This window comes from Plectrocnemia conspersa, unplaced genomic scaffold (assembly GCF_051122295.1).
Source record: "Plectrocnemia conspersa isolate PC_06_02 unplaced genomic scaffold, ASM5112229v1 ptg000014l, whole genome shotgun sequence".
In the NCBI taxonomy this organism is placed as follows: Eukaryota; Metazoa; Arthropoda; class Insecta; order Trichoptera; family Polycentropodidae; genus Plectrocnemia; species Plectrocnemia conspersa.
The window spans coordinates 9,250,471-9,278,269 of NW_028277178.1; the positions used below are offsets into that span (position 1 = coordinate 9,250,471).

Below are 27,799 nucleotides of genomic sequence, written 5' to 3' on the forward strand. Positions count from 1 at the left end.
TATGAACATGACCAAATCAAATGGCATTTCCATTGAGATGAGAAAGTTTAAGAATGTTGTTTTAAAAGGTATTGTTCTGATGTTATTTTAAGAATAAAAAATATTTTAGTCGGGTATTACCGAGAAAGAAGCACTACTGCCCACTCCTGTGGACAAAAATCCACTGCCTTAATTAAATTTCGCAATTAAAGCGAAAGAGCGTGCGAAATAAAATTCTCATGAAATAGTTTCAGTGCCGTGAAAATATTCAGCCGGGTCAACCACGTTAGGACGCGAACATTTTAATTGAATATATATGTTATTGGGTCAGTCGCGTTTACAGTTGTTTAATTTAAACTCGCGTCTGGAATGGCGAGCGGCATTCCGCTGCGCCAAAAAGTCGGCAACTGTCTGAATTTGTAGCGAATTCGGAGGACAGGCGAGCAAGAAGTGTCCTAAGCGCGTTAATTTGCGTTTACTGTGGAATTTACTAAGCCCATTTAGGGCGTCGGCAAAACCGACTCCAACGACGGTTTTCACGCCGCAGCGACTCTTAATGAGCTCCTGCTATACACTCCCCCGCTTTACGATGCTCGATTTATTCGGCTGCTTCTATTTGCGGAGAACAATAGATATGATATATTATTGTTTAGCGTTTGAAATTTATCGCCATCTGGCCGATGGTTTATTGCTTCTAGCCGGTAGCGATAAGATAGTTTTAGTATTAAATATTGTAGCCAGTGAGAGAAAATTTTAAAATAAATATTGATATAGACTGACAGTAAATTTGCAAAATATTACTTGCATACCTAATACAAGTAGCTTGAAAAAATATTTAAGATACGTTTATGATGCACGTTTATGATCTAATAATAAATCATTAAATGCTTATAATATAATAAACAATCTTGTATCGCAGTTGCACTATGCTAAATGGATAGTATCAACATTGGCTGTCCGTAGCAAATGTAACTACAGATTTAACTTTATTGACAGATATTACTTAATACCACTGGCTGAAACTAGTAAAGTACTAGTAGAAAATTAATCTCACGCTATTTACATATACTTTAAATATTAATACTCAATATTTATTTTTTTACTTATTTTCTTATATTAGCTTCTATTATTTTAATAAATTTGCATTTCAAACATCTAATGAACAAATTTAAAAGCAGTATGATTACTATAAATATTTCTGTAAAATTTATAATATTTGGCAAAATTTCCATTTCATCTAGAACTGGTTAAAGATTTCGCCTCAGTATTTCGAGGAATAAAAATTTGGGTTATGAGAAGCGATATACATTAGCAAAAAATTAACTGTATAAGATTTTGTGGTTTAATGAAAAAGTAACAGACAACACAATCGAAAAATCGCTAAAATTGAACAATAAATGTTTTGCAGAAAATAATTTAACTAATATAATAACTGCAAAAAAATATATAACAAAAATCTGTACCTAATAAATATTTATGAAAAAAACGACTAATCTAATGATACACGACATTAAAACCATATTTAAAATGATTGAAACATTTTATGTATTTACTATTCTTGACAACAGCTTTAGTTTCTACAAAATAATCTACATGGTCATTTTTATTAAATTAAACAAATATATTATCCTAAATAGTAATAAAATTAATTTTACAATTAAATGCAAATGTGTATTGAAAGATTTAGTGAATAACATTATAAATGCCTAATAAAAAATATTGAACATGTCTACAGCCTCTTAAAACGCTTTAAAAAAATGTGAGAAATTTTGATTCCCAATATATTATATACAAAATGTTCTATGTACAAAATGTATAAAATTAATAAAATTGAAAAAAATATAAATATAAAAAATTAAAAGGGGAGAATTTTTATTTAAATGAAAATGATACGGTCAAGAATGAGATTGAAGATAATCATATAATATAAAAAAAAACAGTTAATTTCAAGAATGCTCTAAAGTCAATATTATTCACTATTAGATGAAAGTACCGACGTTTCTAATAATGTTAGCATTTATTAGATATTAATTTCAATATATAATATAGAAGAGGGATTGTTATTTTGTGATTCACTATCTTCGCGTGCTACAGCTGAGACTATATTTAATAGTTTGAAGCATTGTAACCAAAATGTGTGGAAATTTGCACATATGGAGCTTGCTCAATGTCAGCAAATAAATGGATTGAAGGTGTCGCACCTTCAGTCATTTAGAAGAATTGCTGCGTACACAAGGAAGCATTAGTATAATATACAAAAATATGTTTAAAACAAATTTGAGAAAAACATTGGATAAAGTTGTCAATTTCATTAAGGCTCATCCACTTAATTAATTTTTAGTTTTGTGCGAAGAGATGGGAAGTGATCACATCTATCTATTATTAAACACAAAAGTACGTTGGTTGTCACGTGGAGAATTACTCAATCGCTTTTTTGAGCTTCATGATAAAATTTTATTATTTTTAATGGATATGCAATTTGAACTAAACGGATGTTTAAACGATTTTTATTGGTTACATTTTAACTTATTTAAATGGACTGAATTGCAGGTAGAAATATATTTAAAGTTGATGAAAAAAGAAGCGATTATAAAATGATTTGTGGTAATAGAGTCGCAAAACTGATAAAATTAGATTTTTACGCTTTCAATACGTATTTGCGAAAAGTATTTTTTCACGGTCGGATGGCCCCGTCAACTCAACGTTATTTTATTGACACGTAACAATATTTCTATTGGTAATTTGTTTTTATAGAATTTTTATTTTTATAACTAAAGAGGTTGCCAATGTTAATAGCAAGAATTTAATTATAAAAGTATATAACAACGCATTTTCGATCTAAACGAGGCGAATTCGTCATACATTCACTTAGGCGAATCGTAATTGGACAAACGGAAGGAAACTGAACCATGACATCAATTTTTCGTCACCCGATCTATGTTACCTATTTTCGTGATTAATGACAAAGCGCCGTCAACGAAGAAAATGTGGCATACCTGACATTATATATGCACCCTGGCAAATGAATAAAACACGAGCGGCCATATTTATGACTTGCATCTTGAAAATCACAAAAGATACGTCTAAACTCATTAATAACGAGCATGCGTATGTATGTATACACGTGGAGGCTTTCTCCGACGTCAAAGAGATCCGTCAGTTACGTAAGGAAGGGGAAGATGTGTTCTTTTTTCCTTCCCCGCTCGAAAATCTGTCACTGTAACAAACACTGACAGTATGCAAATTATCAAGATATATTATTTATCTGAAATATGTGTAGAGGAAACTGGCGTACCTTGGGACAGTTGTGCCTGGGGACGATGTTTATGTTTAGGAATAATATTTATACTATGGGGAGCAAATTATAAATTGGTAGATGATGATGTCACGCGAATATCGTTTAATTCGCAAATCAGTCGTAGATTAAGATGAAAATATATTTCATCAGATTTGAATGAAACAGCTTTTAATGAAACGCATTTTATTGCAGCTGAAAATGTACTTTGTTATGTAGGAGCCAGCCCACTGCAATGTTTGGCCCGACCTCCTACCTGAGCTGTTGCTAACACCTGACTCACATATATGTAGGGTATAACAACTTAACGCCAATGCATCATGCACTGAAAAACTAACATATACAACTATTTATAATAATGGACTAGACTACAATGATGAGAATCAAAAACATTGCAATATGTTCAATGATCATGGGTAGTCTTGATAATTGCTTTTATATTTATTTTTTAACATATATTAATTTGTTGTATTAATACAATACAACATTTTTTTTAATATGCGTCGTTCCTTTCGAATCGTAGCACTTAATCGAGTAGTAAAAAAATGTTTACAGTCCCATTTTAAACTTTTCCCCAGAGCTCGCGAGAGAGAGAGCACCATTTGGCGCCGTGCGAAACTTTACACATAAATATTTCCGTGAGCATGCGTGCTAACTTTCGTAATTATTTTCCATGCGTCGCCGCCATTAGCGCTAAGTGTCCCATGAAAACACTGTAATGTTGTCACCGCACTCGGGCCTTATATGAGTGTGCCACGCATCGGATGTCATTTTTCATAATTAAAATCGACAATATTTCGCAGCGAAAAAATAACGTCGGTGACCTTGATTATTTCAGTCATTTTCAATTCAGGAAAGCTCTTTATTGTTGTCCGTGACCTCGGTACTGGAAAATCAAAGGGGTCACCGATTTGTGTTATTATTTTCATTTCGCAAAATTAGAATTGTTAATTTCCGTTTTTCGGTCCGCGTGCCGCCAATTTCCGCGGAGAATTTACGTTTCCACTTCCGGTCGATTCGAAAGCTCGAAGCCGAGTGATTGAGCTCACTAGCTTTTATTAATGATGATTAACATTCATTTCGTCTTATAAAAGTGATATAATTCTACATTTTTAATTGATATATTAAATTATATCAGAAGGTATCTAGCGTACTCCGTGAATACATTAAAATATGAATAAATATAGTATAAGTAATCATTATTGGCCAGACAACCCAAGACGTGTTTTTGCCACCCGCACTGGCGTGCGAGTCCGCCAAAGTCGACAAGAGAAGAGAGTCCGTCACGCCCGTGTTACCAGAGTGCCGCCAAGTTTTGGCCACAATAAACATAAATAAATATATACATAAATAAGCCCCCTACAGAGTATTCAATTTTTATAAAAAGTTAAGGCAATTGGAGACATCTACTTCATTTGCCCGGTCTAGCAAAGGATGGCTGACCGGATTTAATAAAATAAAATCCTTCAAGACTGCATCAGTATATGATGTAGCAGCCAAACTATTTCCAGGTAAGTTAGCTTAAATTATTAAAGATAAGTGTTTAAGGCTATTGAGACTGGATTATATTGGAAGAAAATACCTAGTCGAATGTACATCGCGAAATCTGAAAATAAAGCAAGCAAAGATCGAGTTATTTTGTCCTAAGATCACGTGATTTAAAAGGCGATTTTAATCGATTTAAGTGATTTAAATCAATCCCGAAGACCATGTGATTTAAAAGAAAAATATATGAAGAAGCTGTTTATCAAAGGCCTGGATGTCAACTGCTGTATTTAATAAACGGTTTATTGATTGCTTTATACCGGAAGTGGAAATACAAATCAAGCAGAAGGCTCTCGATTTTAAAGTTCTATTGATTGTTGACAATGCACCATGTCATCCATATTTAAAACATCCTAATGTACAGGTTATGTTTCTTCCGCTCAACACAACAAGCATCATCCAACCATTGGATCAAGACATAATTTCTACTTTCAAAAGATATTACATTTAGAGCAATTATTGATCTATAGTGGTTAAACTGGGAATGAGTCTTCTTAAATTCTTACTGGAATGCAATTTGACAATTATATTATTAGTATAACTCTAGAGATCGTCGAAGAACCAGAAAACGAAAATAAATCGGAAAAAGATGAAAGTCCGTTCACCCTTATTGCAAATGTAATTCGAGAAAGTCTTCAACTTTACAGTAAATTGACAAAAAAAATCCTGAAAAATATGATAATAGTGAGCTTCGGAATTTTATATCTGGATATCACTAATTGCATTAAAAAATTGCAAAGTTTAATCGATGATAATATTATCAAAGTGGAAAAATCAACATGCGAAGTTGAGGTAAATTTTGTTTGTGAAAAACCATTATCTTCAGGATATACAGTAGCGGTCAATGATAAGTGACCACATTAAAAATCTACATTACTTTGTATGTTTTATATATTCTTTTATTTATTTAACTGCACCTTACTTTGCTTTCAATATAACGAGAACTAATTTTTTTAGCCAAAATAAAAATTTCCGATTTTTTCGATATTGTCAATTGTGATACTTTTGACAAGTTGAACACAAAATCGCGTAAAACGACACAAACACTTCAAAACCCCGTCGTCAACTGACGTAATAATGTAAAAAGAAACTCTACTCATGGAAAAAAATCATTCCGAGAAACATTAGCCGTTAAAAAAAATATAAGAGCCTACCTTTGTCCCTTTTCTGGGGATGGACATCTTTCATTGACCGCTACTGTAGTAGATCTGATGCGCTGACTATCTCTTCTAGTGATGAAAGTTATTTTGAACCAGTTTGTAAATTATGCCGAACACTGTCATAGAGCGACGATAATTCTAAAAAAATGTGAAAAAATGATTTGTTAATTTTTTTATAAAAATATGAAAACATTTTTGAAGGAATATTTAAAAAAAATCTGGAATTTAATAAGATTTTTAATGCGAATTTCGGTATTTTTAAACTTTTTTAGTTTTTTGCGGTTTTAGAAAATTATGGAAAGTAACATTTATTTTTCTACGTGTGTCAGGCCTTTTTATATGCGTTTTTCTGTGGAACGTATATACCGCATAAAAAGAAACCCGAGTGTAGTTCTAAAATGCTATATTTAATATTGAAAATTACAAATATTTTTTTGCAGTTTGTGTAGTCCAGTTACTTTGTATACTGCAGTATATGCAATAAATGTTAATTTTGAAAGATCAAAATGTTTACTGGAAAAACAATGATTCCGGGCCTCATGACAAAAATGGCATTTAATATATTTTTTATATCGTAATATAATTTCTTCAATAAATAATAATAGGTACGAGTTTACCCTTTCTATGCTACAAATAAATATATAAATTAGCTATCGTTGCGACATGTTTTGTGAAATTATATTTTATGTGGAATATTTTAATTAGGCATTAAAAATTATTAAAAATATCTACTCCTAATATTAACTTAATAACTAGTCGTGTTTTCTTTGCTACTTAGTGTTGCCGATATTAAAAAAAAAACATTTTCATTTTAAATATATAAATAGTGTTTTTTCTATTGTAAAATGTATGTTTAATATATAATTTAATATTTTGTTTAAGAATAGTATTAACTAAAATTAATTTATAAACACTAAACCTAATATTTAAAAAAATTATATTTTAACTATTAAAATATTAAATATAATTTAGTTACATTTTACGTTTTGTGTAGATATAAATATTGATTTTAATTTTAGTAACAAATACCAGTGTGCTATCTCGACTAGAGTGTAAGTGTGTTTATTATTATATAATACAAAGGTAATTTGCTATATATACGTATCATTATTGTTTTGGAAAAAATGTTTGAAACCACGTGCAATTATTATTTTTATTTTATATACTTGCTGTTGTCTATATCTGAAGATTGGGGTAAATTCTTGTTGGATGTCGTAGTTGAACCAGGAATGATGTGAAGTAGGAAGCGGCTACTATTTCGGTATTCCCAGTAACTAACTTTAAATTACACAAATTAATAAGCAATTTATAATAAAATACTGTTAATAAGCTTGAATATTATAAGCGTATATAGTTGATAACTTATAAGGTCAAAGTGATATGATTAAATATAAAAATATGATACAGTCAATATGATGAATTATCCCATTATGCTTAAATACCGAATAAATTTCTTAAAAAAATATTTAACGAATTTCTTAAAAAAATGTTGAAGTAGAAATTATTTCATCAACATCGGGACTAAAAGAAACATAAATTTTAATAAAATACGATCAGAGACCGTGAGAAGCTAGAAAGGAACCGATATCGGTGAAAGCAAAAGGAACGTAACGTAGAGAGAGGAACATCACCAGATTACAAGACATCATAAATCTGTCCACTAGACAGATCAACGATGACTCCCTTCGCCTGCTTCTTCACCAGCGCTCGAAGTATAACAATAATCGGTTACAATAGTTTGTTGCAATATATTATACAATAAAAATTATTACCGGTTTCCGGCGTCTTACTGGCTGCGAAGTCACACCGCCTTTGGGTTAAAACCTTAAAGCACTAACTAATTGCAAATATTATAAATATTTTAGCTTCTCTACATTACTATATTTTTTTAATAAAATTAGTTTTTACATAGAATTTGTTACAAGTATACTTTTTCCCTAACCAAAGTAAGTTTTATATTTTTTCGCATATCAAAAGTAAGTTTTATTGAGTTGAAAAAATTAAATCCAAATAAATAATGAATAATTAAAAATGTATTAGATACTTTTAAGTTAGGTTATTTTTAAATAGATTGCCGGTGTAAGCAATAATATACAAGAGGTGGAATATTTTAGAAATAAAAAATTAAATTATTGATAGTATTTTTACGTTTTTTAATATATTTTTTTTATATTGCCTGCAACAATAATTTTATTAAAATATTTATAAATATAAACCACCGCGCGTAAAAAAGTTACTCAGTGCAAAGCGTTGTATATTTGCAACGTAATATTCAATGGTATACATACAATAATTTAAGTGAGCGTTTCAACATGATTTGGTGTCAAATCATTGTTGTTTTAATAGCAATGTGTCAAATACAGGCACAACGTTTATTTGAAGGTAAGCACGTATAATATATTCATTCATAATAAAAAAATACTTGACAACAATATTTTTTTAGATGACAAATGCACAATAGGCGACAAGGAAGGGATATGCTTATTATCCAAAAATTGTCCATCGGTCTTTCAAAATTTTAGGGCTAAAGGAATTCGTCCAAAAGTAATATTTTATTTAATTTTAACATTAGCGTATTTAATTAAATCGACGGTTTTGGGTGTGACTTTGTAACCGAAATAGAAGACGGAAATCTGGTAACAGTTTATTCAGTTACAGTTAATTCAGTGCGACAGACTATGATGGGCGATATGTTTTTTCCGAACAGTGGTAGAGAGGCTGTCGCAGGGATGTTGTCCGTGGGAGATCCTTAGAGTTCTGGTTGGTGTGGCAGCGATAGAGGAAGGTCCTTGGGCCCACTCTCTCCTCCCCCGGTCGCATTAGAATCATGAGTTTTCTGCTCATAAGCGATCGGAAATTACTTATCGGCTCTCGCGCCTGCATACTGCGCATACAGGCGCTAGGTCAGGCCTCCTTCCTAGGTCATCACGAGAGAAGATCTGGACGAGTAAGCCGTCGCGATTTAGCTACTGGTGGTTTCCGGCATCTCTATACTTTTTGGAGACGGATGGTAGCGTCAGTATTGCGGATTTGCTCCCTCTCTATTGTGGTACTCGTATGGTGGAGTGACTCCATGACCGCATGTTGTTAGCGAGCAGGCAGGCGTTTGAGAGTGTCTGCCGGAGTCTGCCGGCATAAATAAAAATTCGAGTGCCGCTGCCGGGGCTCGAACCCGCAACCTCAGACCTACTAGTCTGAAACGTTACGGACTACGCTATTCCATCCTTTAATAGAACATGAATTTCAAATGTTTAAATTCAGTTTCGTTTTTTATAGACATTTTTTATCCTAATGACGTACTTATATGTTTTAGATTTGTTCCTTCAGTGGAAAAATACCAATTGTGTGCTGCCTTGATTCGGCACCACTCCCACCACCTACGTGCATCCCACATGCTGATGACGTATTGAAAATTAGCAAAAATGGACAAAAAGCTCGGGATTGTAAGTATAATCGACGGTAACAAGGCGCTTATAGTATGACCATCATTACTACTTATTTTTAATTGGATTCACATATAAAACATGTTTTAAGTATACGTAGTTTTTAAACTAAGCTCAATGTTTATCCATGAGACAAACCATGTTAACTGAATCCGAAAATTAATGATTATTTCAGACTGCATCGACATACTGGATTTAATAAGACCATGTACAGATTACGAATCCGCTACTGGGAAATCTAAAATAAGGTTGAATTATTGTCAGCACGAAGTAATTCAGTTGATATTGAACGGCGTACCAGCGAAAAGCAAAGAATTTCCTCATATGGTAATTATTAATTAACTAGTATCGTATATGCACTACAAATGCTTAATCAGTCGTTTTCATTTAGTCATTAAAAGTAAATACCGGGTGTAAATAAAGGTATCGTGTAGGATCATACATATTTTCCAATTAAAAAGCAGAAATAAAACAAAATTGTCATATTATTACACCCAAGAACCAGACTAAAATAATGACAAAAGCAGACTTTTAAAAACGTTTAACATTTATCACCATTATCACAACTTCTACTAATCACAATCATGCAGCGATTATCCAGCCAATAGATGTACTCGTTTCTTAGAACAGCGAAATAGGTATACCACTTTAGAAAGTGACATTCGCTTGATGGACACTGTCCAAGGTCGTTTACTGCAACGGTAATCTTGTGGATCTGGTAATTTATTATATCCGTGACCGTTTCGCAATAAAGAAATATTCTTTTAATGACGGAGAATATTTACAGTAAGAATCTTGTGTTATTTATGTAATTTTCTGGTTGTAACGAGGGCTTTTGGTTATGATCCTATCCTTTTAGTAGACTATATTGCCAAGTAATCGCAATTAGGTAATTTAAAAAAATATATTGTAAATAAAAACAACAATTTTTTGCAAAACGTAAATGTTATAAACAAAAACATATGAGATACCTGGTATTATGCATACAAAACATATTTGCATTTTAGAAATCTATATATATACTTATAATAAAATATGTTATTTAAATTCATCGTATACTTATTCTAGGCATTATTGGGTTTTGACGAAGTAGATGGTACCAGAACCAGCATAAGATGGGACTGTGGCGGTTCGTTAATTAACGACCAATGGGTTCTTACAGCTTCGCACTGCACATATAACAAACTGACTGCGTAAATAAATTATAAAATATTTATAAGTACCAGTCATAACACTAATATTGCTAAAAATGTATAATTTACAGGAGTAATGTTTCATACGTGAGACTCGGTGGAGAAGATCAGAATATAGAGGCCAAACCCGAATATTCGTATAGAGTAAAAACTATTATAATTCACCCAAAATATTCTGGTTTAAGCAACTATAATGATATTGCCCTATTGGAATTGGATAGAAAGTGAGTGGTTATTACAGTTCTTTAATTTATTTACATATCAGGTAGGAGTGAATTAGAGCAACTACATTTATTCAGTACCTAAAATATTGTGTAAATTACACCTACCGAGTGCTCGACTTAGTCGATCCATTTAACCGAGTTAATTTGAAGCCTTGATAATCTATGGTAGCCGAGAATCAATAAAAATTTTAAATATTCTCCATAAATGTAAATTAATCTAAAAATATATTTACAAAACATATAAAAATTATCTTTTCCTCACTTTTCTGTATTTCATATATGCATTTTTTAAACAATGTTCCACTTCTACCTTTACTTTTTTATTTCTACTAAAAGCTTATTTTATTATAATATTACAGAGTGACGTTCTCTGATGCTGTTATTCCTGCGTGTCTTCACACTGGTGAACCTGTGATAGATACAAAAGTAATTGCCATAGGTTATGGAAAAACTGAAAATTTCACTCAAAGCGATAAATTAATGAAAGTAGTTATCGATAAATTTGAGCAAACAGAATGTGCTAAAAAACACAGGCCAAATAGAAAATTACGCAATGGTATTGTGGAAGAGACCCAAATATGCTATGGAAGCAACGTAAAAGCTGTCGATAGTTGTCAGGTAGATATTCTTGATATTAATTATAAACCAACGTTAATTTTATATAATATTTTTTCTAAGCATTAACATTAAATGCTCACTGCGCGATTAACTTTTCTGATATATAAAATATTATATTGAACTGATTTTTAAAGATTAGTAAAAGTAAATGACGCATATGAAATTAATGTATTTAGTACAAAATAAAAAAAAAATCTGTGCCTGATATTTTTTTAAATTAATAAGTAAACTTTACTAATACAGGGTGATTCTGGCGGTCCTATTCAAATATACAACGGAGAGGTGGATTGTACCTACAAAATAATAGGAATAACATCGTTCGGCAGAGGATGTGGAACAATAGGTATGCCAGGCGTTTATACCAGAGTATCAGGATACATCAAATGGATTGAAAGTATCGTATGGCCGTAGTGATAAAAACAACTTAAAATTCAATAATTATAATATGTTAAGTGCTTAAACAAATTCATTATTCAATCTTATTATTATTATATTTTATCACACAATATTTTTGAAAATAAAAAATAGGTGGTGTATTAATTAATTACAAATGTTCTAACCCTTGTGTGAGAAGTATCGAGAATCAAACTAAATCAATACACGTGGATTTTACCAACAAAAAGATCACGTACTTATCGGTTTATCTTAACAACAACATCATTTCATATTTCAACACATTGAAGTACCTCGGAATGACATTAAGTGCGCGAAAGAGCATGTCAAGAAATAGCGTGAAGAACTAAACATTAAATTCAGAAAGATGTATTGGCTTATTAGGCAGACACTCGCCAATGTCTGTCGAAAACAAGCTACTTCTGTACAAGCAAGTCCTTAAACCGGTGTGGAGTTAAGACATCCAACTGTAGGGTTGTGCTAGTAAAACTAATCGAGAGCTGATTCAAAGATTTTAAAACAATGTACCTAGATGGATAATTTATGCGCCCTGGTACATTAAAAACGTTGATATCCACTGTAATCTTCGTAAAGAGTTATAAACTATAGAGACTAAGCGAGGCAATACAAAAAATAGCCCATCAAGCGAGGCTGCAAGGGCATATCAACGAAGAGGCTGTCCGTCTCCCCGACGTTGAAAACCGAACAAGAGGACTCAAGAGGTGAAGCCACATGAACTGATTCGGTGGTAAGTTTTTTTGACCCAAAGAAAAGTTTGCACGATAAATGTGTGATTATATACAAATTAAAATATTTTTCCTATTAGCTGTGTCGAGTTAGATTGTAATAGAAAGAAATATGTTACATGACATTTTTTTAAATACATAATAAATAAAACTGTAATATATAATAATAATTGTAAATATGTTTTAAAGAATTGTTATATTTGATATAACCATTAATAAGTATTGATAGAAATATATTTACCTCTATTTTGTAATTTTGCTGAAACAGCAAAATTGCAAATTATTGCAATTATAAGAATAAAATATATAAATTTGTTTCATTGTATATTATACAATATAAATGTCTTTAAATGAACAAAAAGTATGCTTAGATATAATATAGTACTATTAAGGTTAAGTAGTATTTATAAATGTATAAAAATTGTAATTCGAAAAACACTTCAACTTTACAGTAAATTGACAAACAATTTCTTTGAAAACTTTGATAATAGCGAGCTTCAGAATTATATATCTGGATATTATGAATTGCATTAAAAAAGTGCAAAGTTTAATCGCTGGTAATATTATCAAAGTGGAAAAATCAACACGCGGAGTTGAGGCTAATTTTATTTGTGAAAAACCATTATGTTCAGGACATACATTAGCGGTCAAAGAAAGGTGTCTACTTTAAAAATCTACATTTCTTTGTATGTATTACATATTCTTTTACTTGTTTAACTGCACCTTAATTTGCTTTCAATATAACGAGAACTGATTTTTTTAGCCAAAATTAAAATTTCCGTTTTCTTCGATGTTGTCAATTGTGATACTTTTGACATGTATCAAAATATACACAAAATCACGTAAAACGACACAAACACTTCAAAATCCAGTCGTCAACTTTCGAAATAATAAAAAAATATTACTACCTTTATCCCTTTTCTGGGGGTGGACACCTTTCATTGACCGCTACTGTAGATCTGATGCGCTGACTATCTCTCCTAGTGATGAAATTTATTTTGAACCAGTTTGTCAATTATGTCGAGCACTGTCATATAGCGACGATAATTCTAAAAAAATGTTAAAAAATTATTGTCATTTTTTTATTATAAAAATATGAACACATTTTTGTAGGAACATTTAAAAAAAAATTTTTTTTCGCTTATTTTTACCTGAGAGATGAGTTGGCATAGTTTGTATTTCGGACTTTAAAATAAAATAAAAGTTCTAAAACTATAATCAGTTTTAATGGACATTTTGCAACCATCAAATTGAGTTTCATAGACATTTTAGAGCAGCATATTAGCGCCTATTATATACTGCTACTAATTTGCATTCGTTTAATATTTCCTCTCATGTCTAATATTTTTTAAACGTTCAAAAAGCAATAAAGTCTATAATAATTTGCAAACAAATTTTAATACAAACGAAGCCGCGTCAAAAAACTACAATCTGTCCCTTTGAATAATAATGTTTAATATGAAAGTACTACCTAGAAAGTGTGTGCTTTTGAAGGCAATGTTCCGCTCCTTTATTTCTTGTATCTATTTATATAGGCTGAAATAACTTATACCTGAAATACATCTCAAACAACTGTAGTTTAGTTCATATTCATTATCTGAGGTCTGTTTGTACTTTTTTATACATATATTCTTGCTATGATTTTTTCCATAGTCGGGCCCCAGGAATTTGTCCCCTCCCCTCGGTAGGCCTGCTTACGGTCAAGTTTGTGTTCCGATATGGACAAGGAGTCTCTGCAGCGTGATGATTCATCGGTACTTTCAGGGTAAAGCACGGTCGTAATTCGTTATTTTCGATCGCCGATTTGGGCTGCAAAGTAGTTCTGCACATACTGCATCATCGTAATATACTGTCGATTACGTACTGGAATACATATTTTAATGTTTCATTTTCTCAATTTAGGTATTTCAATTTTACTTATATTATAGAATATTCCTCACATTTTCATTTTTCTCAGTAGAAATGAATAAAGCGAAGAATTCGATTAAATATTTGAAACATCTAGTTCTGAATTATTCACATCTGGCACTACAATATTAACTTATTGTACGTTTTACACATGATTAGAGGATGTCTCAGATTGCACAATGTAGAATGCAGTCTTACGAATGAAAATTTAACTCTAAAATTTACAACCAGGATGACTGGCTAACTTTTAACTAAAAAAAGCTTTTGTTTTTCATGTCTATTATTCGAAAATAATTTATCGTTGACAAAAGCAAGTGTAACCAATTTAAAGCATTTAAGTGATAAAATTTAAAAAAAAACATGAAAAAATTGCTGAGCATTTGAAAAGTATGTGTGATCTTGGAAACAGTTAATATTAAAACGCAATTAAGTGAAGCTTATAGGCAAGAAAAAAACAAACATATGGAGAAAGTGAAAAAGAATCATGAAATTTTGTCTTAAAATTTTAATTATCTTTACGTGTACATGATAAAACTGAAAATTCAATGAATCCTGGAGTTTTTAGAGGATTATTAGAATATTCTGAGAAGTTATAAATTTAAAAAATCATTTTCCTAATTAAACTGTGTTAAAGGATCTTTAAATATATTTAAAAAGAACTTTTAAAATGCATTTTAAGTGTATGTAAAGAAGAAATCCGTAATGAAATTAAAAAAGTCAAATATTTCGCTGTCATGACAGACGATACAACTAATGTTTCGGAACACACTCAGCAAGATTTCAACAGATGCTCTTGAATGATTTCTTTGCTTTATTATTTAATATGCTATGTTTTTCTTCCTGGTTGCTTCTTGGCGTTCTGCATCGAACCATTCTTTGTTTCTATTTCTTGGTGCATACCATAAGACATTTTCTACCGCTGATGTAACTACATTTTTACAGTAATTCCAATATGCTTCAGATTCTTGTGTAGCTTGTAATTTCAATATGCTTCGTCTGGAATTTGAGTTAAGCGAAGTGCTTGATGTTAGAGAATTTAAAAAATCTGAAATATCTCTACAAGAGAGAGAACGGGTCGTATCCGTATTTGCATCTTAGTGCCTTTTTGCTAGGAGCATTAAAATACAATTCATTGTATTCTCAGCGAACCCTCTACTCAATGCAGCACTTTTTGAAGTTGCTAAGATGCGGCGTCTACAATCTGGCAATGCTTGACAACCTTCAGTTGTGAGCTTTAGAGGGCCCTAGAAAGTCGCCACCGCGTTCCTTATTCTTACCCATCGCAACCAGAACGTCAGCACTTGAAAACGCTCTTCTTATATTAAGCCATCCAGCTTCTTAATGACCTTGACAAACACAAGAATGTTTTTGGTGATAGCTACGAGGAGCTGGAAAATTTATTAATTTTTTATTAGCAAATGGTATAAGTTATCCTTAATAATGTCTGTAAAAGAGTGTATTTGAATTCGTATGTATATAAGCATATGTTTAAGTTGTGGTATTGTACCGATATGTATAGAAAAAGTTAAATAAAACTCATTTATATAATAGCCATCATGATGCATCATTGGGGAAACCTGTCAATTCACTATGATTAAATGTGAAAAAAAATTGAAGGGTATATAAGCTAGAACATAGTGTACTAAATCAATTCATTGACACATCAGCCAGAAATTTTGTTTTCTCAGACACTGCAATCAGTAATTCACTTCCTTAAAACATTATTAAATCCAGAAGTTCACTTTCTTTAAGAACTTAATTCCTTTTCTCTTTTTTATTTTTGTTCTAAAAGTATAATTTAAAATTTAAGCCACAACTTATGATAAAATAATAAGCATAGTTCTTATGAAATAAATATACAATTTATTATTTTGTTAATAATGTATTATTTAATAAATTTTTCCTAAATTATTGTTCAAATATTTGAAAGCCTAATTCAGTTACTTTGCAAGTTAATTATTCCACGATTCTCTAATGAAGATTTAATACCTCAGAAGACATAAAATCATCCAAAATAAAACCATTTTAGCAGTAGTTAAATACGATTAGTCTAATAAAATGGCAGCAGTGGTGAAAAGTGTCAAGGAGCAGTACCAAAGAGTTGAATTGTCATAAAACTTTATAGCTCCCTGAAGGTGCCACATTAAATTTTATTACCTGTTCTTCTCTGACAATGTTCGGCACCATTCAATATTTAATTAAGTTTATCGTTAAAATTTTAAATTAGCAATCAATCTTTATTTTAAGTATGTAATATAATATATTATATTTTATGTATGAAATACAAAGTTAGTATTCAATAATAATTATTTATTTTAACATTTTTCAGTATCAAACATTTCTAAAAGCGCTTTACACATCTTATGTAATGGCAAACCAATAACATTATAATAACAGCCTTCAACTTTTTCGACCATGGTACCGCCAATGCCTTGAATTCCATAAGAGCCAGCTTTGTCTCTGAAATTGAATTCATAATTTGATTATAAGATATATTAATAATTAAGTACAAAAAAAATATAATATATATTATACAATGGTTCTCCAGTTTCGATGTATGCCCAAATTTGTTTAGGGGTAAGTTTAGCGACGTTTATATTGGTTTTTTCTGTGAATTGCATAGTTTTCTCAGGAGATTTTATTACCACGCCAGTGATAACTGTATGACATCTTCCTTGTAGTCTGAGCATAATCAAAATAATAAATTGGTGTTATAAATGTAAGACTATTCATGCTGTTACTTACTGAGTGAGCATTTCAAAAGCATTTTCTTTAGAGAGTGGTTTTCCGAATAATTTTCCATCTAAAATAACCATAGTATCTGCTCCAATTATAATATCCGCTAATGTATTTTCTTCTTTCTTTAATCTTTCATCAACTTCTAAGACCTTTTGCAGAGCAGTTTCCAAAACAAAATGTTCATAGCTAGGGAAACTTTCTGGATCAAGGTTTTCCTCGAATAACGAGGGACAAACTATAAAATCTACCCCCTAAAAAGACAATGTATAAGAAAGCAAAATAACATTTATTATTAATATAATTATAATAAATACAAATAAACTTACTATTCCTTTTAGAATATCTAATCTTCTCGGTGATGAGCTAGCTAACACAATTTTTTTGGTTTTTAATAGGTTCATTATGCATTGAATCATTGTGAGGTAATTCGTATAGATGCGAGGTTTACTTCAGATCACGGTCAGGTCCGAATAAGGTTTAAGAAAGCTTTATAATATTATAATTAAAAATGTGGCAAACTTAATTTGACTAAATAAAGCCAATAACAAAGCAAACAACCGGCATTCGTTAATTTAACCCAACAATTTGACAGCAGTCATTGTTAGTGCTGCCAGTACAAATAATATATTCACTGGAAGATATTTTAAAATAAAGTTGTTATTGTATTTTTTTATTATTCTTATAAAATATAAGAAGCGTAATAAATTGAAATTGTAAATTCAACACAAAAACCTATTGTTTTTGTTTAGAAAATAATTACATAATAAAAAATCATCTTAGCTATGAATAGTAATGTATTTTAAAGAAAAGGGAAGTGAGTCATTAGCAAAAATTGCTTGTATGCAATGGAAATTAAGTACTTGTTAATTAGCACGGTGCCATGCTTAAATTCCACCAGTTGTTATTATCCACTGCGTGCTCAGTGCTGTTCAAACCCAAACCTAACCTAAATGCAATTAACTATTTTACCAAATTATTCGTTTAGGTTAGGTTTGGGTTTAAATAGCAATTCGACGTTTCGCAACTATAAAATATTTTATACTCATTTATTTCCATTCCATATAATAAATTCATAAAAGTACGAACGCTGATTGGCCAACAGCAGTAAGATCGCGCGAGAGTTACGGGAAACATAGTGAGGGAAATTTACTTCTCAAAAGTCAAAAATTTATGTTGAAAGCAATAAAATTGTGTTGATGTCAATGCAATAGGAAAGCTTAGTGCCGAGTGTTCCCACTGCGATGGCACGATTTTATTGCTTTTGACGTGGATTTTTGCCTTATGAGGAGGGATAATTGTTTTTTGCGCTCTCATATTGATTAAAATTTGGTAAGGATATGTTTCATTCGCTTCTCACTTATTATAAGTGTTAATATTAGTAAAAAAAGTCTTATATGGACGCTAGATAACCATGTACTTCCACCGCGAAGATGATTACAAGATTTGGTTGTTTTTGGTGAGATTCGGATTCTAATCAGGGACTTAGTTGAATTTGCCATTTAATAAAATACTATGAAATATTAAAAAGAAATATTAAAAAAACAACAATTGACTATCTAACTTTTGCCCCCTCCTGAAAAAAGTTGAAATGACGTCTCTGAACGTACACCACAATGATACATAGGTATTACCACATCTCTAACGTTTTTAGTGTCTTTAAAATCAACCAAAATGCGTTTGGCACCGAACTTTTAGAGCAATGTTAAGTAAATATCAAAATAAAAATTTTGCAGGAGGCCTATGTATTCATTTAGGTTTATAATGGTCAAAACTTGATGACACTTTGGTAACACTAGCATGACGGACTAAACTTTTCTCTTGGTGACTTGGTGGGCTCGCACGACTGGTGCGGGATCCGCGCACCGTCCACTCATTCATTTATATAAAAAACATGTAACTCCAAATCTTAGATAAAATACTATTGCAGCGGCTCAATTTGTGTCTAATTGCCACCCGTCACATCTCGTTGCCATTTCTTTCTTTAGAATTCAAAATTAAGTTTAATAAAAAAAAAATTGTCGTTCGGTATTACCCCACTAGCAATACAAAAGTGAAATTTAAATTTGTTTTGATTATACAAGTAATAAATAATAAACATGAATATCTTTTTTAAACTATTATATTGATATTTTAAATTAATATATGATTTAAAGGTCTTAGGAGTTTATTACCAAAAAAAAAAAATTCTTTCTGGCAACAATAGAAACGTCAAACACTTTCAAATCGTTTTATGGTTAACAATATTGAAATCAGTTAAGTTCATTGAACTTTCAATAAAACAAGTTTTCTCTATGGAGATTTTTATTGCCATAAACGTCTTGTGTCTCACGTCTTTGTAGTTGCACATTTAATATGCTCGGTAAAATAACAGCAGCTATTTTAGTCTATCAGACATTCAGTTTTCTAATTAATGGTAAATAGATTACGTTTATACATATTACTTTTATACATATTACTAAAAAATTATATGACCTTTAAACAATATAGGTCATAAGAAAAATGTTTATATTATTTAGGTTGTTAATTAATCTACATTTACTAGTTTTAGATGAATACAGAAATGTAACACCTAGTTTTATAGAAAGCGAGCAGGAATCACGTTCTAGTGTAGGTACAGGTATCGACGTTACCGATGCAGAATTGAAAGAAATTAGTGAAAAATTATTTCGCAGTGATAGAAATAACGTTGCTAGTTATGTACATCTCAACATTCAAGAAAAAGTACAATCAGATTCAACTGAAGACCGTGCACCACGTCCGTAAGTTCAAATCAACTATTCAATTATATATGATATTATATTTTAATGACTTTGAATTCTGAAGTATCTGACGTTCAAAGTAACTACTTACTAGTCTTAATCTTCAGAGAACTCTAAAGAGTAATAGTCTCTTCGAAATGTCAGATACTCCTTACAAAGTAAGATCGCGACATATTTACATTAACACATATTAAATATTTTAATCATTATATATTTATATACATATAATAGTCTACTAATCGTCGATCCGAAAATATGGGATGTCTCTACCATTAAAGCTCTTAAGGATTTATACGATAATTACTATCAAAATACTAACGTTGAAGAACTACAGACGAATCAAGTAAATATATTGTATAATTTGCTGTGTTAATAATTATTTTAACCATATTAATATTATAGGAAGTTAAAGAAGAAAATGTGTTTATAGACCAAATCATGAGAACTGACGTGATTATGCATTTGATGTCGTTTTTAAGCAAGAAACAACTAATATCTTCTAACATTGACGATCAACGTATTATGATGAAGCAACTTTGGTTTATGATTTATCCTCGTCAGAAAGGAAAACTTAGTAGTTCAGCATTCGAACATATATTTTTATCAGAGATTAAAAGAAATAAAATTTTAGGTATTGAGTAATATTAAATATATGATATATGATATTTTATATTTTATTTTTTGTTTGTTTATAATGTTATAGGTTTACACAATTGGATATATTTTCACACACAAGAGATCTCAAATGACGTGAACTATTTAGGATACTTGAGAAACATCGATTTAAATAATGTAAGTGTTTAAATATGATTTATTTTTACATTAACTACAGATTTTTTTAATTATATTCTAGCAAGGTTCAATACTAAAATTTCGATTCAATATGAATACTTTATATAAGCCTGTTTCGTCAATGTTTGTCGGAACTTCGCCAGAACTTGAGATCGCTTTTTATACTTTGTGTTTTTTGACGAGAGCTCAGAAGAGATGTAGACTATCGGCAAACAATCACGCGTTTTCTGTATCAACTTATATTTTAAATCATGAAGGTAAGCATCTAATTGGGAGTGCTTATCCTAATATATAGAAATATAAAACTTTATTGATTTAAAAATACTCTTAATTTATTGTTGGAAAAAATAGTGTATGTATTTATTTTATATAATTTAATAAAACATATAAATTAATTTTTTTTTTCACTTCATACATATTTGGAACATTTTAAGAAAACGAATCAAAACTATTTTAGTTTGTCCGCACAATTAAATAAAATAAAGCTTAATATTTGATTATATATAAATGCAATATATCATAATTTCAATAATATGTTAATTTATTATGCGATAGTATTATTTAATAAAAATATTATGGCCACACAACACTCTCAATCCACGGAATAAAGGCCGAAATCCTTGTGTATATGGCAGGCAGTTTGACAATCCCGCAAGCTTTTCCGATCGACGTCACTCCAATTATGGTGTATGTGCAATACACGTCTGTGTTGTAAATTTGCAACGGTCCTCCAGAATCGCCCTGTGAATTATTATAATTAGAACAACCAAAATTGATTTATAAATCTTATATAAATCATACATACTTGACAAGTGTCTTTGGAAATGTCCCTGCTTCCGTAGCATACTTGTGTGCTGTTTAGTAAACCACTGGGAGATCTTCTATTTGGCGCATATCTCGGACTGCACTCTTCATGACTGAATTTTTCTAATACTACCTATTAACAAATAAAAATACATTACACAATAAATGTTTAAAAAGATTATATAGAGTCTGATAGCAAATATGTCACTAAAACTAAATTTTACCATTTTTACGAATATAAAATTGATTTGCCCTTAAAATTACATGCTTATTTCAAATATTAGTTTTATGTTTTCTCTAAAAGGTCACCTCTTTTAGATATTGTCGTTTAAAAATCAGCAAAATTGTTATCAAGTTTAGTCACAGAAATATATTATTGCTCTCACTAGAATAACAACAATTTTGTGCAATTATTTGATAATGAGAATTTTTTTTTATTTTAACTACCTACGTCGTTCCAAAAACAATAGTATGATTATATTTTATAGCAGTCATCCTGTATTGTGGACCTAATCATCCGCTGTTTAATTCAGACCTTTTTTGAGTTAAGTTGTGAGAATCCCAGGCTAACTTTAGTCATTTGCTATCTGATGTTGACGTGACTTACTATACGTTCCTTGTATCTTGTGCTTAATTTATTTGCTAGAAGCGTTTCAAGATGCTGCTTTTAGTGTGTGTTTAATAATGAACTTAGTGCTTTGTTTTGAAATCGCTGCACTATTTAATATTTTATATATTTGCAACTCTATAGTTCGTTGTCTTGTTATTTATTTATTTAAATTAAATTAAGACCATCGTAATTTAACAGGCTAGCTCAATGTGTCACCATGGTCGAAAACAATAATTGTATTATTTCAATACACAAAAAATATATATACATTATATATAATTAAAATAATACATATAAAAAAACAAAAAAATGAAAATATCCAAATTAAATGATACAAATTGGACCAGCTCCTCGTAGCTGACATTAATAGGTCAATGTGCAATGTCAGCGTATTAAGGAGCCGGATGGCCATAGCCATAGGCGAGTCGGCGAGTGCGGACGTCATAGCCCCAACGGCCATCAAAAGATGATATCTTTTGATGGCCGTTAGGGCTATGACGTCCGCACTTATGTGGTGGCTCCTGAAGCAAATCTGATTTGGTAAAAAATTTACAGCATCTATCCGGAACACTATCAAACAATTTCGAGAGTACAGGAAACAGACTTATTGGTCTGTATGATGATACCTTGTTGGCGGATTTGCGGTGCTTTAGTATCATCAATATCTCTAATAATTTCCGTGCATTTGGAAAGTATGATTATTGTTTCCCATATTACTCATCAATAAATTTGTTATAGAATGCAAATTGAATTTGCTTTTTCGTGTTGATTTGGTTCAATCTTCGACAGTTGATCCCCCAAAGTTTCTTCAAGTATTTATATTTGTTAATATCAGCATCCGTGAAGGTTAAAAATATATAATATTGTATTTAAATAGGGTGAGAGCAAATTTTTAAATTTTAGTAAAAAAAAAAATTTTTCTTATTGAATTCACTGAGGTGCAATTTATTTAATCACAAAAATAGGCTTTTTACCTATTATTGCCTTACTATGAGAGAAATATTTTATAAATAAACAACAGAGCAAAATTTGTATTTTAGTAAATACATATTTTACCAAATTTATAATTAAATATGTAAAATAAACAACAGAGCAAACGTTTCAAGATATCATAAGAGGAATTGTAAAAATATATTGTAATAAATAAAAATATAATTAAATCAAGGTACAATTGAATAAGCAACTAAATATATATGTAAATATAATAATAAGTATAAGTAAATTACGTCATGCAAATAAATTATTTACACATTAGCGTTTGAATTAAAATATGTGTACATAATTAGTTTCAAATTTATATTTTCCTTAACGGTTTGTAAATATAAAAACATTCTTAATTATCTAAAATTATATGTAATTTCGTACAAGTGGAATATTTTTATAAATTTGCTCACCCTATTTAAATATAATATAATATATTTATAACTTTCACGGCTGCTGGTATTTAAGAATATAAATACTTTAAGAAATTTTGGGGGATTAATTGTCCGGGGATCAATAGTTGGTGCACCGCTGATTTGTGTACCTAAACTATGTCATATACTATTATGACTATAATATTACTTTTAATAGATTGTTGCTTCTCTCTCCTCCGGTGCTTGTCAATCCCCAGCCGGTAGCAACGGCTTTATTATCTTTAACAGGATTTCCAGTATGCAGACACGCCGGTATAACAGCTGCAGAAAACTCGACTCTAAAAACAATATTTTTTTATATACCAATCAAACGCATATTGATCATAAAAGCAAAAATATATACTTCCTAGAGAGCTGTAAAAGTGCTAAATCATTGTAGACACTTGTTCCCTTATAAGATGGATTATTTACAATATTTTGAACTGCGTACAAAAAGTTTGGTTCTGCTGGAGTGTTAGAATCACCGCCTCCCAAACGAACATGTTTTACAGAAGAACTACAAATTAACACATATAAGTCATCATATTGTAGTTATTCAATTAAAACAATATATAATACTTTGTTTGTCTATTCCACGTGCAATGAGCAGCAGTTATAATCCATTCGTCGCTGATTAAAGTACCGCCACAATCCCAATTTATTGAATTCATTTCCTTGTTATCATAACCTAATAGTGCCTAATAGTAGTGAATAAAAATAGAGTTTAATGAGTTTATTTTAATATTGATACTGTTTGTTTTTAATATGTATATATACCATATGTGGAAACTCATTTTTTTTCGCTGATTCTCCGCCGACAATAAATTCAACAACAGTGTGACTGCAAACGTCGTTACGTACTTTTTTAGCACCACTTGTCATTACAACTGGATTCACACATGGAAGAATTAGTTCCAATAAGTCGATGCATTCTAAATGATAAAAAAATATGTTATATTTTTAAATTATGGTTTCAAGCACAGCGAGTGTTATGTTTGAATACTTACTGTCCCAAGCTTTACTTCCTGTTTTTTTAACCTTAAGATATTCAGAAGAAATCACTGGACATATTGGAGCCGACGGTGGTGGTGGTGACGATGAAGCAATGCAACACACAATAGGTGTAAATTTATCGTACGAACATGTCTAATAATTAAAAATAATAGGTATTAATATTCATAGCACAAAAGCATAATATTATATTTGATGAACCTTAGGTGGAATTCCTCTTTTTATATTATCTAAAGCTGATTGACAATTCCTTAATGCTGTACATTTTCCTTGAACATCTTTAACTGTGCAATTGTCTCCTGCAATAATAAAACTTCTTATTTTATAAATGTATATTTTTCCTTTTAGTATCAGACATATAATTGGGAGCATACACGCTACACAAGTTCATAAAAAATGTGCAGTATGACATGTATTTTTTTATAGTCGATATAATTTTGAGATTTTATGTTTTTCACATTTTTATACGTATGTACATATATGCAGTGCTGTAATGTTAAATTATATAGTTATATATTTATACAGTTATATAGTTATACGTACTACATACATGTCGATCCAAGATGTGGACGCTCATCAACACAGTATGTAGTGGTGAGAAATATAATAGGGTGACCATGTGAAATTACGTTCAATTAATTTTTTAATTTAATTTGTTGAGGAAAAGGTAAATTATTACTTTCTTATTTATTTTGTTTATTTATGTACACATTTAACTCAAAATCTTCTTTCTAATACGAATTGTTTTGCCTGAAATATGTATAGAAAATTATAGTTTCAAGATGTACCAATAAAAATGGTACATCTCGCTATTAGTTACAAAGTTAATTTGAGCTCGCACCAAGCAGACGCATAGCATCGACCGAGACTTAACACCCAGTAAGCAGCCGCTTCCCACTTCACGCCAACCCTGAACTAGCTATACGGGACGCAGTATAAGTTATTACATAAATTGTTGCAAATTTAATAATAATCCATATTATAAATAATTTTGCCTTCTATATAAAAATAAACACTGAACCGCTGATTAGCACATAATATATTGTAGATAAATATTAAAAATCTTTTCCTTCATAAAATATTATATATACAGGTAAAAAAATCACTAACCAGGTGTATAAAATATGCGTATAAGAAAATGAAATAACTAGAATCAATATCTTTATTATATAAGGAAAAATACTAAGAATATTTTCTGTTGAGTTATATCACAAACGTAACATGTCAAATGTCATGTTATGTATGTGTTGTAATTTGATAACATAAATCATTACTTTACTTGCAATAAAAATATATTGGTAATACTTTTTTAAGTAGTTATACAGTAAATTGAGAGATAATAATACAAAAACAGGAAAAAATAAACCGCGAAAATATCAACAAATATGATATTAGTTATTGTGACAAATATAATATTTTACACTCATAATTTGTTTAGTCTTTAGGATAACGTCTTTATATATATTAAATACATTTATTGAAAAACATAATTCAACCAGCAGATCAATAAAGATAAAAAATGTAAGAGTACACACTTTTAAAAATATTAATACTTTTTGTGACTCATCGAAATCGTCTTATATTTGACATTGAACCGAATGAAAATACAACTTGTGAAACTGGTTTTATGTTATACTTGTATGTATAATAAATGCTACTGATAACACATACCTTCATATAAAGTTTGCGATTTGATCTCAATTATGATTGATATGAATAGCAGGATCTGTACGATAGACTTAATAATTAAGTTCATTTTAATATTGATGTTTGATCTAGAATGTATATTTTTAAGGATATAATAAATAAAGGTAAACACGTCTACAGCCAACTGTGGCGTCACTTGAACTGAACATTTTTCTTGAAGTTTCATTGAGGCAACAATAAGCGCTGACAATCATTAGGAATGATTGAATGTCATAAAAAATAACATATATGACTTATCATTGCGCATATTAATCTAACATGTATTTGTATTTTTATTACAAGCAAAATTAAATTGCATATTATATACATTAGCGTGTAAATCATATTTTCTATATACTTTGAGATATTGTATGTTTAATTATGTAATATAATTTTTATTAAGGTAATAAATATAATAAAATGTAACTAGCAAAAAAATAATACAATAAAGCTCGGTCAATAATTAAAAAAACTTTTAGAATTTGCAACATTTAGTTGTGAATAAATATTTAAGAATCGTATATAACCACTAATAAACAGTAATAACATAAAAATTTATTATTCTTTTGCAGCAATTAAAACCGCTAAAATACGGAAAGGTATGAAATTAATAAATTATTTAATTCGTGATTTAATTTGTCGTGTCAAAAATTTCAAAATCATTCCTAAAAGTTTTTAGTTTGCTCGTTGAGTTGGGCAATTTATTTGTTTTCTTAATTACGGACCAAGGATATTTTATAGGTTTAATTAAGTAAATATACTGGGATGATATTATCATTACCATTCAATTTATTCTCTGTATCACGTCGCTCTATTATTCACACGTTTGTTAACTGCCGTTATATTCTTTGTTCTGTGGTCACCATACAGCTGTTTTATTGACATTGATCTACCATATTTTAGGTCTTGAATGAATAATTTTATTCAATAATAATAAAACGACAAGCAACGTCTATACAGTTAATTTGACTTACTATAAATTTTAAAATGCTTATTTATTGCGAAAGATAATCGATTGTAAAGTAGTATTTGATGATTTTATTTTATTATTTTTTACTTAATTTTTGCCATTGCCGCTAAATAAGCTAGGGTCGGCCCTGCCTTCTTCAAACACATATAAGGGTTGTCTATATTTATTTATTTAATACATATTTCTCGAATATTTACTTGTAAAATCCACAAAAGTTACCTATCACATAAGCACATTCGTAGTATCACTTTATATTTAACAATGGCAATGTCGGGTTCATCAAAAAAACATTCTTATGTGTTCTGTTGTATGTTGTTATGTCAGAAAAAGCCAGTTGGGTTGTGATAAAGCGTTTTAAACGTGCAAGAAAGAATGAGTTTCTTCGTTAAAATGCGACACAACAGTGATAAACCTTTTAACAGCTAAGGTTGCAAGGTTAAAATATGCGCCGCATTAAGAAAATATAGCCCGTACATTAGGGGTTATCATCAAAACGGACGTTCGTAATTTGTTTATCGGCCAACGGCAAT

The 27,799-nt window shown here is 30.3% G+C and overlaps 5 protein-coding genes across 6 annotated transcripts in view; 2 read left to right on the forward strand and 3 right to left on the reverse strand.

Annotated features, from left to right (window-relative positions):
* The window catches only part of LOC148226151 (cell adhesion molecule 2-like), a 133,780-nt gene extending 127,663 nt beyond the window's left edge, over positions 1-6,117 (reverse strand). Inside the window, exon 1 of the mRNA XM_088203833.1 lies at positions 5,974-6,117. Within this exon, the coding sequence (XP_088059959.1) occupies positions 5,974-6,007 (34 nt within the window). The 5' untranslated portion in view covers positions 6,008-6,117. The remainder of the gene's footprint in view (positions 1-5,973) is intronic.
* Positions 6,118-8,218: 2,101 nt separating this feature from the next.
* Positions 8,219-11,994, forward strand: LOC148226153 (serine protease snk-like). The gene is made up of 8 exons (XM_088203897.1): positions 8,219-8,361; positions 8,423-8,523; positions 9,293-9,422; positions 9,598-9,749; positions 10,491-10,615; positions 10,687-10,839; positions 11,199-11,457; positions 11,701-11,994. The coding sequence occupies exons 1-8, from the start codon at positions 8,292-8,294 to the stop codon at positions 11,866-11,868; spliced, it is 1,158 nt and encodes a 385-aa protein (XP_088060023.1). The 5' UTR covers positions 8,219-8,291; the 3' UTR covers positions 11,869-11,994.
* Positions 11,995-16,799: 4,805 nt separating this feature from the next.
* On the reverse strand, positions 16,800-17,856 carry LOC148226154 (uncharacterized). The gene is made up of 4 exons (XM_088203448.1): positions 17,570-17,856; positions 17,250-17,494; positions 17,040-17,186; positions 16,800-16,964 (listed from the first exon to the last, which is right to left on the reverse strand). Exons 1-4 carry the CDS (start codon positions 17,657-17,659, stop codon positions 16,820-16,822), a joined length of 627 nt encoding a protein of 208 aa, XP_088059574.1. The 5' UTR covers positions 17,660-17,856; the 3' UTR covers positions 16,800-16,819.
* Positions 17,857-19,438: 1,582 nt separating this feature from the next.
* Positions 19,439-21,189, forward strand: LOC148226155 (endoribonuclease Arlr-like). Of its 2 annotated transcripts, none has more exons than XM_088203931.1 (6): positions 19,439-19,656; positions 19,786-20,002; positions 20,234-20,345; positions 20,405-20,633; positions 20,706-20,794; positions 20,856-21,189. In XM_088203931.1, the coding sequence occupies exons 1-6, from the start codon at positions 19,596-19,598 to the stop codon at positions 21,087-21,089; spliced, it is 942 nt and encodes a 313-aa protein (XP_088060057.1). In that variant the 5' UTR covers positions 19,439-19,595; the 3' UTR covers positions 21,090-21,189. The 2 variants fall into 2 exon arrangements, with proteins under 2 accessions (XP_088060057.1, XP_088060058.1); XM_088203932.1 differs by having other exon boundaries at positions 19,450-19,656; positions 19,792-20,002.
* Positions 21,126-26,468, reverse strand: LOC148226156 (serine protease 1-like). The gene is made up of 9 exons (XM_088203930.1): positions 26,285-26,468; positions 24,815-24,912; positions 24,610-24,748; positions 24,380-24,534; positions 24,182-24,300; positions 23,967-24,119; positions 23,772-23,901; positions 21,600-21,731; positions 21,126-21,535 (listed from the first exon to the last, which is right to left on the reverse strand). Exons 1-9 carry the CDS (start codon positions 26,367-26,369, stop codon positions 21,368-21,370), a joined length of 1,179 nt encoding a protein of 392 aa, XP_088060056.1. The 5' UTR covers positions 26,370-26,468; the 3' UTR covers positions 21,126-21,367.
* Between the last annotated feature and the right edge of the window lie 1,331 nt (positions 26,469-27,799).